The sequence below is a fragment of the Sapajus apella genome, unplaced genomic scaffold (genome assembly GCF_009761245.1).
Source record: "Sapajus apella isolate SASKATOON/1434 unplaced genomic scaffold, GSC_monkey_1.0 scaffold126, whole genome shotgun sequence".
In the NCBI taxonomy this organism is placed as follows: domain Eukaryota; kingdom Metazoa; phylum Chordata; class Mammalia; order Primates; family Cebidae; genus Sapajus; species Sapajus apella.
The window spans coordinates 1353036-1366535 of NW_022437066.1; the positions used below are offsets into that span (position 1 = coordinate 1353036).

The 13500-nt window shown below is 58.2% G+C and overlaps 2 protein-coding genes across 2 annotated transcripts in view; both read left to right on the top strand.

The window, feature by feature from the left end:
- Window positions 1–2739, top strand: part of LCN8 (lipocalin 8) — a 3515-nt gene extending 776 nt beyond the window's left edge. Inside the window, exons 2-7 of the mRNA XM_032261853.1 lie at window positions 479–609; window positions 1059–1129; window positions 1625–1729; window positions 1805–1894; window positions 1977–2002; window positions 2620–2739. Of these exons, the coding sequence (XP_032117744.1) occupies window positions 479–609; window positions 1059–1129; window positions 1625–1729; window positions 1805–1894; window positions 1977–2002; window positions 2620–2631 (435 nt within the window). The 3' untranslated portion in view covers window positions 2632–2739. The remainder of the gene's footprint in view (window positions 1–478; window positions 610–1058; window positions 1130–1624; window positions 1730–1804; window positions 1895–1976; window positions 2003–2619) is intronic.
- Window positions 2740–10691: 7952 nt separating this feature from the next.
- The window catches only part of LCN6 (lipocalin 6), a 4214-nt gene continuing 1405 nt past the window's right edge, over window positions 10692–13500 (top strand). The window contains exons 1-4 of the mRNA XM_032261838.1: window positions 10692–11033; window positions 11280–11419; window positions 12703–12773; window positions 13334–13444. Coding sequence (XP_032117729.1) covers window positions 10707–11033; window positions 11280–11419; window positions 12703–12773; window positions 13334–13444 — 649 coding nt within the window. The 5' untranslated portion in view covers window positions 10692–10706. The remainder of the gene's footprint in view (window positions 11034–11279; window positions 11420–12702; window positions 12774–13333; window positions 13445–13500) is intronic.

Here is a 13500-nt window from a genome sequence, read left to right on the forward strand (position 1 = left end):
TGTCCCCTGGCGTGGTCGGTGGCTGGGAGCTGTCCCCTGGCGTGGTCGGTGGCTGGTGAACTGCGCTGCCCTGGTCACCCATTCCCTGGCGTTTCTCACTCCGCTGCGCTCTCCGGGGCTTCTCTTCCAGCCCGCGAGCGCCCCTGTACCTGGGTCCTGCCCCCCAAGGTCAGGCACGACCTGCGGTTCCTCCCCACATGGCCTGGAAGCCCCTGGGCCTGCTCCACGGCTCTAGATGGCCCAGTGGGGAAGGGCTGCCCTGTGGGGCATTGCTGTTCGATGGCCTGAGGGGACTGCTTGGAAGGACACGCACCTGGGGACAGTGGGCTCACAGATGTCTTGCTGCTTTGCCACTGAGCCTCGCCGCCATCTGCTGACCTCTTAGAGCCCACCAGGCCCCTGCTTGGTGGTCCGTGGAACGCCCCCGGGGCTCTCAGTCCAGCTGCTCAGTGCCTGGTGGAGCTCCGCTTCTCTCTAGATTGGAGGATTCTGGCGGGAAGTCGGTGTGGCCTCCGATCGAAGCCTGGTGCTGACCCCCCGGAATCGGGTGGAGGGCCTGTTCCTCACCTGGAACAGGAGTAACCTGACTGTGAAGGTCGCATACAATAGGTAAGAGGCCTGGGGGCTGCCAGAGAGGAAGAGGCCCGCGTGGCGGGGTACTGGGCACAGCGTGGGGTCTGGGCTGGGTGCCATCCCGCTGGTGGGCCGGCCCTCCCTGTGCCCACCTGTCTGGGCCCTCGAGCAGCTCCTGAATCTGATTTTCTCCCAAATATCAGCAAAGTGTTTTAATAAAGCCTCATGAACTTATAAGGAAAGAAAACGGGGGGTGGGGCAGGTGGTTGGCTGGAGGGAACAGAGGCCCCGGGGGAGGCTGGTTCAGCCCCCTCCTGGCACATTCCCCGCCTGGCACACTCCCTGCCTGGCCCTCTCCCTGCCTTGTCCTGCTCCAGACCCTGCTGCCCGTGCCCTTCCTAAAGACATGGCCCCACTCTGGGAAGGAGTCCAGCAGGTGGGACACAGGCTGGCATTTTCCCGATGAGCGCTTTGCTGCCTTTCAGCTCAGGAAGCTGCGAGATAGACAGGGTCGTGGGCTCAGAAATAGACACTACAGGAAAATTCACTTTTCCTGGTAAGTGCAGTTGCCCTGTCACAGCAGGTGGAGCCTGGCAGTGCACACAGCCAGGCCTTGCCTTATTGTTCCCCATGCTGTTCCCCTGCGCTGTCCCCTGCGCTGTTCCCTGCACTGTTCCCTGCGCTGTTTTCTGCACTGTTCCCTGCGCTGTTTTCTGCACTGTCCCCTGCACTGTTCCCTGCACTGTTCTCTGTGCTGTCCTCTGTGCTGTTCCCCATGCTGTTCCCTGCACTGTTCTCTGTGCTGTCCTCTGTGCTGTTCCCCATGCTGTTCCCTGCACTGTTCTCTGCAGTGCTCCCCATGCTGTTCCCTGCACATTTCATGCCCCAGACCCTCCCATTCTCTCACCCACACACTGGGTCATCCTTCAAGAGCTGCTGCAGTGTCCCCAGCCACTCAAGTGCAGGGGCTGGGTGGGGGCAGGATGGAGTTAGACCCTGCAGACCCCGGCCCCTCAGAGGTCTCTCCCAACGCCATGGATGGCTCCTGAAGGCCACAGAGAGATCCACGTGCTGGACACGGACTACGAGGGCTACGCCATCCTGCGGGTGTCCCTGATGTGGCGGGGCAGGAACTTCCACGTCCTCAAATACTTCAGTAAGCTTGGCCCGGGGGGCTCTGCCCAGCTGCCGCCCTCCGGAGACTGCCCACCAGCCCCCCTGTGCCCCACAGCTCGGAGCCTGGAGGACGAGGAGCGGCTGGGGTTCCGGAGTTTCCGGGAGCTGACAGCAGACACCGGACTCTACCTGGCGGCCCGGGCTGGTGAGCCCAGGGGCCTTGGGGTGATCACGGGCTGGGCCCTGTGGGTTGGTTCTGCAGCTCCTGACGCTGGCCTGTCCCACAGGGCGCTGCGCCAAGCTCCTGAAAGAGGTGAGCCTGCCCCACCCCGGCCTGCGCTGACGTCCCCGGGACCCTGGCCCAGTACCCGTCCCGTGGCTCCACCTCCCAGCCCCGGGTGGGGCCTCGTTCACCTCCTTCTGTGATCAGGACACCCAGCACCAGAGATGGGTCTGTCTCCTGGCTTGGAAAGAGCTGGAGCCTCCGGGGTGGTGACCCCAGGCTGCCAGGCAGGGACCCTGGGAGGCTGGGGTCACGGGGTACAGAGCTGGGTGGGACAGGGGAGCAGGAATGGTGCCTTTTCTTCGGTGTTCTGTGCAGGACTGCTGGCTGCTTCTACCCCTGCAGGTCCCATTGAGGGCGGGGTGCGGGTCCCCTTGGGGGCAGGTGCAGGCCCCGTGGGTGCCCTCTCAGGGTTCCCGTGTCTGGCACCACAAGAACCCATTGTCTCCCTGACCTTGCTTTGTCTCAGTCCTAGAGTTGGGGGTTGTTACCCCATTTTGCAGATTGAGAAAGCACTCGGGGAGCTGGGTGCTTCGCCCACAGTCAGGCAGCTAGGACGGCAGCCCTGGCCATGTGGCCCTCATCGCTGCCTCGCGGGGCCCCCCAGAGACCACGCAGGCCTGAGCCCCTGCACGTTTGTGTCACAGGAGCTGATTTAGTGGAGTTCCTGCCTCAGGCCAGGAGGCTTGGAGCCCCCGCCCACCTGGCTCTCCTGGGCACCCTGCCCTCCGGGTCGCCTGCGCCTGCTCTGAATAAACTGTGATGTCAAGCCACTGCTCTGTGTGTCTTTCCGGAGGGCTGATGGGTGACAGGTGTGGGGGGACTTGCCTGCCCCAGGTCCGGCATCAGGAGGTGTGTTTTCCGTGGCTCCCACACGAGGCAGCAGCCCTGCCCTCCTGGCCTGCCAGGGTCCCAGTCAGGCTGCCCCCGGGTGCACAGCAGAGAGAGAACAGCGCTCCTGGTGGGAGGAGCAGAAGCAGGGCCCTCAAACGCATGGAGGCTACACCCCTTCTGCCCGGGCTCTCCCATAGCTCCCCACTGCCCAGGGCTCAGGCTCACGGCCCCAGGCCCAAGGCCCACCTGCTGGGCCATGCTTCTGGCCTCACTGGACCCCAGCTGCCTGGCCCTGCTCCCGTGTCTGGTTCCACAGTGGTCTGTCACCCCCCCAGTCTGGGTTTTCACCCCATGGCCTGGGATCTCGCCCCGTGGTCTGGGCTCTCGCCCCATGGTCTGGGCTCTCGCCCCATGGCCTGGGCTCTCGCCCCGTGGTCTGGGTTTTTGCCCCGTGGTCTGGGCTCTCGCCCCGTGATCTGGGTTTTCACCCCGTGGCCTGGGCTCTCACCCCGTGGCCTGGGCTCTCACCCCGTGGTGTGGGTTTTCACCCCGTGGTCTGGGCTCTCACCCCGTGGTGTGGGTTTTCACTCTGTGGCCTGGGCGCTCACCCCGTGGCCTGGGCGCTCACCCCGTGGCCTGGGCTCCTGCCAGCCGACTGCATCACTCTCTTCGCGCCTGGCCTGGGAAGTGGGAAGGGCAAGGAAGTGGCAGGCGGCAGTCCCGGGGCTCTGCGTCCAGGCCCCTGGGGTCAACTGGTCCCCCATATGTGCAGGTGAGACAACCCAGGGTGTACGGGGTGGGGGCTGCTTCATGGGGCCAAGGAAAGTGATACCTGAGGTTGAGTGGTGCAGGGGCAGGGAGGGGAGACAGCCCCAGGGGAGGGACCTCGCCAGCCTTGAACCCCAAACCACGCCCTGCAAGACCCAGAGGAGGGACATTTAGAGGCTGAATTCTGGCAAGTCAGAGGCTCCTGGAAACAGTGTGACTTTCCACAGCCGAGCCTGGCGGAGGCCGCAAGCTCAATGGGCTCAGCCTGCCCTGCGATTTCCTGCTGGAGGGGCTGTCACTGGGGCTGTCGGCTCAGAACACCCTGGACGGGGCCTCAAACAACAGAAATGTGTTCCTCACAGTGCCGGAGGGTGGAAGTCCAAGATTAAGGTGCCAGAGAACACAGTTTCTGGTGAGGGTCCTCCTGCCCGCTTGCAGAGGGCAGCCCCGGCTCTGTCCTTACCCAGCGGGGAGGGCTCTCCGTGCCTTCCTCTCCGCACAAGGACCGCAGCCCTGTTCAATGAGGGCCACACCCCTTGACCTCACTTAACCTCGATTGCTGCCTAAGGGTCTCATGTCATGAAACAGTCACGGTGGAGCTGGCGCCTCATTGTGGGAATTTTGGGAGGACAGAGTCAGCCAAGCACAAAAGTCAGTGCTGGTCAGAGGGTGACAGCAGACGCGGGCTGCCATCGTCAACAGCTTCCTGCAGAAAAGTCACTGGATGTCCAAAGACACAGAAAAATATGACCTATAGTTTAAAAAAAAAAGTGACTAAAAGCTGACACTGAGAAGACCCAAAGTTGTACTCAGAAGATAAAGGTCTAGAGCAGCCATTATAAGTAGTTAAAAGAAAACCAGGATACACTCGAATTACTGACACGATAGCATTAAAGGGCTGATTAACTGATGAAGAAAGAATTAAGGAGTGAACCCAGAAGATCAGATCGGGAAATCAACAGAGACACGGAAAGTATAAAAAAGAAAAAAATTATGGAACTGAAAAGTCCAATAAATGAAACATTTACTGGAAACACTAATAGCAAATTGGCTACGGCAAAAATAACCTCCATGAACTTGGGGACAAATCAGTGTAAATTATCCAATCTGAGGAGCAGAGAAGATGCGTCACAGCACCTCAGAGGCCTGTGGGGCAAGATCAGACGTGTAGACTAGCCTGAGAAAGAGAAGAGACTGAGGCTACATGAAGAAATAGTGGCCAAAATAACCCAGACTTGATGGAAACATCAACTTAGACGGCCCGGAGGCTCAGAGAAACCCAGAAAGAGCCTCACAGTAAACACACCCGGGTACACGATAGCCAACGCACTGCCAGCCACTGATGTGGATAGAAATGTAAAAGGAGCTGAGCGGAGGCGCGTGCCTGCAGTCCCAGCTACTCGGGAGGCTGGGGTGGGAGGATGCCTGAGCCCAGGAGTCCTGGGCTGTACTGCGCTATGCCGATCGGGGGTCCGCACTAAGTTTGGCATCAATATGGTGACCTCCTGGGAGCGGGGGACCACCTGATTGCCTAAGGAGGGGTGAACCAGCCCAGGTCAGAATTGGAGCAGGTCAAAACTCCCGTGCTGCCCACTAGTGGGATCGCGCCTGTGAATAGCCACTGCACTCCAGCAATGTAGCAAGACCCCCTCTCTAAAAAAAAAAAAAGAAAAATAAATTTAAAAGACAGCACAGCCAGACCTGGTGGCTCATGCCTGTAATCCTGTAACCCCAGTACTTTGGGAGGCTGAGGCGGGAGCTTCACTTGAGGTCAGGAATTCAAGACCGGCCTGGGCAACATAGTGAGACTTCATCTCTCTTTAAAAAAAAAAAAAAAAAAAAAAATGCCGGGCACAGTGGCTCACGCCTGTAATCCCAGCACTTTAGGAGGCCGAGGCAGGCAGATCACGAGGTCAAGAGATCGAGACCATCCTGGCCAACATGGTGAAACCCCATCTCTACTAAAAATACAAAAAAATTAGCTGGGTGTGGTGGCGCGTGCCTGTAGTCCCAGCTACTCGGGAGGCTGAGACAGGAGAATTGTTTGAACCCGGGAGGCGGAGGTTGCAGTGAGCCAAGGTCATGCCACTGCTCTCCAGCCTGGCACCTGGTGACAGAATGAGACAGACAGGGCATGGTCTGGCTTGGCTCTGTGTCCCCACCCAAATCTCATGTGGCATTCTTGTAATGCCTGGTGTTGGAGGTGGGGCTCGAAGGGAGGTGACTGGCTTATGGGGGCGGATTTCTCCTTGCTGTTCTTGGGATATGAGTGAGTTCTCAGGAGATCTGGTTGTTGAAAAGTGTCCAGTGCTTCCCTTTTCATTCTCTCTCCTGCTGGCCATGTCAAGACATACCTGCTTCCCCTGCACCTTCACCTATGACTGAAAGTTTCCTGAGGCCTCCACAGCCATGCTTCCTGTAGAACCATGAGCCAATTAAACCTCTTTGCTTCATAAATTACCCAGTCTCAGGTAGTTATTTTTAGCAATGTGAGAAGGACTAATACAGGGCACAAAAGGGGGACACAATGGCTGACTTCTCACGGTGAGTGGAAACCAGGGGATGTTGACAGGGCATCTTTACATTGCTGAAAAAAAATCAACAGAGCTCCGTATCTCGGGAAAATAGCCTTCAAAACTGAGGGTGAAATAAAGACACTTTCAGACAAATGGAAGTGGAGGGAATTCATCTCCAGCACAGCTTCAGTACAATAAATGAACGCCAAAGATGTTCCTCGGGCAGAGGGAAATGAGTCTGGATGACCGCTCAGGTCTGCAGGAGGGAGATCTGTGTGACATGCGGGCACCGGGTGAGCCCATTGGAACCTGCGTTCCTTGTCCTCCGTTTAGTTACTTAATTATGTCAGCAAGGACTCAGCAGTTCCTGTTTCCTTCCATGGGTTACAGTCGATGACAATCATTTCTACACAATGGGAGTGCCTTCAAAGTGGCTTCAGAGAATTGCTGGCACATTCCCCGATTTCTTGAGCACATTTTTGCTCTTTGGCACAAAAAAAATTCCAAGTTCCTCTTATGTTTTCTGCACACAGGCTTTGAATAATTCACCAAATAGTCCTGGTTTCTTTTCATACAGAATAGTGTTGAGAAACCAAGCTCTGGGTGTTACGTGTGCTTGCTTTTGCTTTTACTGGGTCCGATTGTATCTAAATCTTCTCAGCAGACAGAGCCTGGACTTCCCTTCCTCTCCTCCCTCCCTCTTCTTCCTCTCCGCTGCCTCCCTCTCTCTCTCCTTCTTCCCTTCTCCTCCTCTTTATCCCTCCCTCTCTCCCTCCTTCTCCCTCCTTCCCTCCTTCCTCCCATTCTCCTTTCCTCCCTCCCTCTCCCCATTCTGTCTACCAAAATCAGAGTTGACATGGATACTTACAATTCCAATCCAACACCACAGGGTTCATTTTCATTCTCTCCTTGCCACATGTCTATATGGTGTATGTATGTATGTATGTATGTATTTGAGACAGGGTTTCACCATATTGGCCAGGCTGGTCTCTGACCTCAGGTGATCCACCCCCCTCGGCCTCCCAAAGTGCTGGGATGACAGGTGTGAGCCACTGCGCCCGGCCCCACATGTCTATATTTATAACTCTCTTTTCAACACATGGAAAGTAGCATGAGACATGAGCCTGCTGAAGAGAGCTTAGGACGTGTTTACGGCTCCTTCTGCCGTTAGCCCAAGAATACAGAGAAAAGCTCTCTGTTCAGAAGGTACCTTTTTCCCCTCTAGTGTGGCTGTCATTTATTTCTGATACAGTTGTATTAGAATTCCCATGTTAGGAATTTATTTTACTTTTGAGTATAATATACCAAATTACCTTGATTCCAAAGCAATTCTCTCTCTCAGCCTCCTCAGTAGTTGGGATTATAAGCATGCGCCATCATGCCCAGCTAATTTTTGTATTTCTGGTAGAGATGGGGTTTCACCATGTTGGCCAAGCTGGTCTTGAACTCCTGACCTTGTGGTCCACCCGCCTCAGCCTTCCAAAATGCTGGGATTACAGGCAGGAGCCACTGCTCCCGGCCTCTTCTGTTTTTAATGGTATAAATGTTTAAGGTATTTTTTCTATGATCCCTGTTTTACATAGTGTTTTTATTACATTTATATTAATGAAATTCTGTAATTTTAGTTTGTATTTTTCTTTTCATCCAAGAGGTTTTTTTTTTTTTTTTTTTTTTTTTTTGAGACAGAGTCTCATTCTGTTGCCAGGCGCCAGGCTGGAGTGCAGTGGCGCAATCTCGGCTCACTCTAATCTCTGCCTTCTGGGTTCAAGCAATTCTCCTGCCTCAGCCTCCCAAGTAGCTGGGACTACAGGTGCACGCCACCACGCCAGCTAATTTTTGTATTTTTTAGTAGAGACGGGGTTTCACCATGTTGGCCAGGCTGGTCTCGATCTCTTGACCTCATGATCCACCCGCCTCGGCCTCCCAAAGTGCTGGGATTACAGGCGTGAGCCACCATGCCCAGATTTCTGAGTTTTTTTTTTTTTTAATATCATGTTTAAAATGTTCCAGGCCAGGCACGGTGGCTCATACCTGTAATCTCATCACTTTGGGAGAATTGCTTGAACTTGGGAGGCAGAAGTTGCAGTGAGCCGAGATTGAGCCACTGCACTCCAGCCTGGGCAACAGAGCAAGATTCCATCTCAAAAATAAATGAATATATAAATAAATAAATAACAGAAGAATGAGGCTGGGTGTGGTGGCTCACACCTGTAATCCCAGCACTTTGGGAGACTGAGCCAGGTGGATCACTTGAGGTCAGGAGTTCGAGACCAGCCTGATGAACATGGCAAAACCCTATCTCTACTAAAAATACAACAATTAGCCAGGTGTGGTAGCACATACCAGTAACCCCAGTTACTCGGGAGGCTGAGGCAGGAGAAGCACTTGAAGCCAGGAGGTGAAGATTGCAGTGAGCTGAGATGGTGCCACTGCACTCCAGCCTGGATGACAGAGTGAGACTTTGTCTCAAAGAAAAAAAAAAAAAAAAAAGCTGGGCACAGGGGCTCATGCCTGTAATCCCAGCTGGGCGGATCATGAGGTCAAGAGATCAAGACCATCCTGGCCAACATGGTGAAAATACATGTACTAAAAATACAAAAATTAGCCAGGTGTGGTGGTGTGCACCTGTAGTCCCAGCTACCAGGGAGGCTGAGGCAGGGGAATCGCTTGAACTTGGGAGGCGGAGGTTGCAGTGAGCCGAGATCGTGCCGCTGCACTCCAGCGTGCATACAGAGTGAGACTGTCTCAAAAAAAAAAAAAAAATAGAAGTACATGAAGGATAAACCTCAGAGTCTCATGAGGCTGGTTCCCTGCCAGGGTGGGAGCTGGAACAGTCAGCGATGAAGTCAGATTTTTGTGAGTAAACGTTTTTGTATCATTTTGACTTTGGAATCAAGGCAGCATACTACACCATTGCACTCCAGCCTGGGCGACAAGAGCAAGACTCCGGCTCAACAGAACAAACAAAAAAAGACAGCAAACAAAGCTGGCGTGCCCACCCTTTTGAGGTTCTTTTCTCACCCTCTTACCATGAATTTTTTTTTTGAGACAAGGTCCATCTCTGTCGCCCAGGCTGGAGTGCAGTGGCGCTGCTCAGCTCACGACAGCCTCAACCTCCTGGGCTCAGGTGATCCTCCCGTCCCGCCCTCTGAGCTGAGACTGCAGGTGTGCACCAGCTCGCCTGGCTAATTTTTGTATTTTTTGTAGAGACGGCATCTTACTATGTTGCCCAGGCTGGTCTCGAGTTTCTGAGCTCAAGACATGTGCCCACCTTGGTCTTCCAAAGTGCTGGGATTCCAGGCGTGAGCAGCGCCCGGCCACGTGTGCGCTGTTCTGTGCTGACCTCGAGAACCAGCCTCCGGCAGCCCTCAGGGACACTGGCACGGCGGGCGGCGTTTCTGTCTCAGAGGCCTGGCCCCGCTGCATGGCTTCCTCCTTTTCCAGTTTAAATTTTATTTCAGAGACGGGGTCTTGCTCTGTCACCCAGGCTGGAGTGGAGAGTCACCATCACAGCTCACTGCAGCCTCAGCCTCCCGCGTAGCTGGGACGGCGGAGCACGCCACCATGTTCAGCCAATATTTAAATTTGTAGAGACGAAGTCTCGCTATGTCGCCCAGGCTGGTCTCAAACTCCCGGACTCAAGCGATCCTCCCACTCAGCCTCCCAAAGCGCTGGGATTCCGGGTGTGAGCCCCTGCGCCCGGCCACGGCTCCATCCTGAAGGCTCCAGGACTGTGTCCCACCCTCTTGTTCTGTTCTGAGCCCCTGGGCAGCTCCTGCTTGTGATGGCTTTGGCTGGTGTATTCGTGGTCCCACCGCCCGGGTCAGCCTTGGCAGGCCCGGCCCCCAGTAGCCTCGTGGGGTACAGGGCAGGCAGCAGGGCAGGTGGCCAGCGCTGTGGTGTAGGCCCTGCGAGTGTAGATGGCCCTGGGCCTGGAGCCCTGTGGCACGGATGTGCTCTTCCCCCTTGCCGATGAATGAGTGCAGGTGTGTGGGAGTGAATCCCAGAGGGTGCCGGCCACGCACGGGGGAGAGATCCTCCCAGCTGCCTCCCAGTGGGCTTCAGGGGCTCGGAGAGACCCTGCTGAGCACCTCCATCCTCTGCTCCCGGGCAGGGCTGGAATGACCCCAGGATGGGAAGTGCAGGCTTTGGAGAACTGTCAAGGGGCCTTGGGAGGCCCAGGCAGGCCGGGGTCCCAGGAAAGGGAGGCAGGAGGCAGCGGGGCCGGATGGTGGGGTGCAGGGGCGGAAGGAACAGGACAGTCTGGTCTGGCGGTGCTGGCTGTCAGGGACAGGAGGCCAGTTCACAGAGCGGAATGGTGGGTGGGCCAGGAGGGAATGGGAGCCTTTTGAAAAAGGCTTTCAGGGACTGTTTACCTTTAATGATTGGAACAAAAGACAAGGAAGACCGCGGTTCCTACAGGCGCTTGTTCCGGACCTGCTAGTACTGCTCCTTGACTTGACCTTGGCCTCCCGCCAGGCCTGGCAGTGGACAGCAGGGTCGCTCTTCCCAGCAAGGGAGAGCGTGGGTCCCCAGGAAGCGGGGAGGTGGTATAGCTGGGTTTCGGATGCCCATTCTAGAACGTTCTGGTGGAAGGAGGCAGGGACCAGCACAGCATGGCGGATCTCACCCTCCAGGCCCTCTCCTGGCTGTGCAGCCGGCATGATCCGGGCTCAGAGGCCGCCACTGCACAGCTCCCCGCCCCCCCCGCAATGGTAACTTTGCGGGAGGCAGGGCGGGTTCCTGGCGGTCAGTGCTGCCCATGCGGAGGCGTTCAGAGCCATGTAAATGGGTCTCCAGGGCTTGGAGGGACTGCACATCCTGGGCCTGTGGCGTGGTGTGGGCCTGGGAGGATGGGCAGCCTGCTGCTGGCTGTGCTGCTGGCTTTGGCCTCCGTGCCCAGGGCTCAGGCTGTGTGGCTGGGGAGACTGGACCCTAAACAGGTACAGTCTCCTGGGGGTGGGGAAAGCTGGTCCTCGGAGGCCGGTTCCTCCTTTAAGGCCACACAACTTCTGGGTCCCCCAAGACCAGCCCAGACCAGCATAGGCAGTGGGGGATGGGATGGGCTGGCCCTAGGGCTTCCAGAGGTAGGAGCCTCAGGGCAGGAGGGCTGGATGCTAAGGCTGGACGGTTGGAGGCTGGAGGGAGGCTGGAGGCTGGTGGCCCTCACCTGAGCAGCCTCAATGCAGCTTCTTGGGCCCTGGTACGTGCTTGCGGTGGCCTCCCGGGAAAAGAGTTTTGCAGTGGAGAAGGACATGAAGAACGTTGCGGGGGTGGTAGTGACCCTCACTCCAGAAAACAACCTGCGAATGCTGTCCTCTGAGCAGGGGTGAGTGGGGCGGGTCCTCTGAGTGGGGGGTGAGTGGGGCGGGTCCTCTGAGCGGGGGTGAGTGGAGTGGGTACCTCGGGGCCTTCCCGCAGGCGGGCCTATGGCTCAGGCAGAGACTCCACATGCACTTGGGCACCGCGGCCTGGGGGCTTCCCACGGCCCCTCTGCGCTCCCCTCACTGCTCCTGCTGGCTCTGCGGGGAGCCACTAGCCCCCTGCCCAGCTTCTCATCTGTGTCCCTGGGCCTCCGGTGGGACTCCCGCCTTCAGCGCCGCGGCCAAGCACCGCTCTGACCACCTGCTTGACATGTCCCTGGCCAGGGTCATCTGGGCTGCAGGCCGAGGTCACGGTGGGGAAGCCTGCTCTCTCAGGGACCTTTTTCAGGGATTCTGTTGGAAAGAGGGTCACGCATTCAGGTCTGAGAACCACCGGTTCTTTCGCAGCATCAATCCCCAAACAGTGTGCTCATGGTGGCTGTTGGCCGGGCTGGCCTTGTGACCACAGGCGTGGGGGGTGGCAGCGTGCAGCGCTGGGGTGGGCCAGGCTGCGGGCGGCCGTGCTACCCAGGGGCCACCTACAGGGCAGCCAGGCTGTGCGGTAGCCATGCTGGGCAGGCGTCGGGGCCTACGTCCCTTCGCAGAAGAGTGGGCTGCTGGCTGGCGGGGTGCGCGTCCACCCACTGGCAGGCTGGCTGCATAGCCCAGGCCTGAACCACTGAGCCAGGCACGGGCCGGGAGGGGAGAGCCTGCCCTCCTCCCAAGGGTGCTCTCCCCTGCACCTGCGCCTGCAGGGGATGGGCAGGGGCCCCACTGCACCCCGGGGCCCACCTGGCCTCAGGGCAAGCTGGGTCGCAGGAGCTCCAGGTTGAGGGGCAGCTCGAGCCTGGCTTTCCTAGGCCTTCTTGCTGCAGGGACCTCAGCCTCGGCTTCCTTCGTTGGCAAATGCCGCGGCACCTTGCTGGGGTCTGCTCACTCCGGGGACCGAACACTCGGGGAGCACGACCCCTGCCCCTGGGTCGCAGGTGAATGCCTGTCCCCAGCAGCATTGAGCACCCCTGGTGGAGGTCTGGGCCGAGGGGCTCTGGGGAGGTGAACGCGCGTGTTCGCTCTCAGGGTCCCGTGCTGCTCACTCCCCGAGGGCAGGCGTCTGGGCATGGGGCGTCTGGCAGAAGACGGCAGCTGTGGGCTCACTGCCAGCCGCCTGGCCTGGCCTGAACGAGCTCGACCTCCTCTCACGGGGCTCGGGGTCTGCCCCTGCGTGGGTGACGGGCCCCTTCTTTTCCAGGCTGGAGGGGTGCAGCCAGAGTGTCACGGAGCTGTTGAAGCGGAACTCCGGATGGGTGTTTGAGAACCCCTGTGAGTCTGATGGGGGGGGCCTCGCCCAGGCCTTCCTTCCCTGCAGCGTCCCCCGGCCCCCTGTGGGCAGGGACGGGGCGGGGGAGGAGGGGCAGACGCCACTCCCAAGCTCTGGTCTTGGGTCTGGTGCCCGTCCTGAGGGTGAAGAGAGGCCCCTGGACACGGGAGTGGACCTTCCTCCCAGCAGGCTCAGACACCCGTGGGGCCCAGCCAAGGTCTCTAGGGCCCCCGTGAGTGCAGAGGGTGAAGCACCCGTTCACTGGTGTCCTCGGGGACAGGGCTGGGCCGGTGTGACCTGCCGCTCCCCGTTCACGCCTGTGACAGGCTGGGGCAGTGCTCGTAGGTCTGTCCATCAGTCTCCGAAAGTCCCTTTATGCCGGCAGCAGGTGGGGTCGGGGGTGGGGGACGGAGCTCGGGAGCTCTGGGTGTGCTTCGAGGGGCCTCCTGGGGTTGGGGGCTCTCACTTGAGTCGGCCCCTCCGTGCCTGTGGCCTGCGCCCCCTCAGCAGCCCCAGGACGGGTCAGCAGCTGCCTCCCCCACCGTGGGGGTCTGTTTCCTAGCGGTAGGCGTGCTGGAGTTCCGGGTGCTGGGCACGAACTTCAGGGACTACGCCATCGTCTTCACGCAGCTGGAGTTCGGGGACGAGCCCTTCAACACCGTGCAGCTGTACAGTGAGTGGGGCCACGAGGGGAGCTGTGAGGTGGGGGGCGTGGGGGGAGCTGTGAGG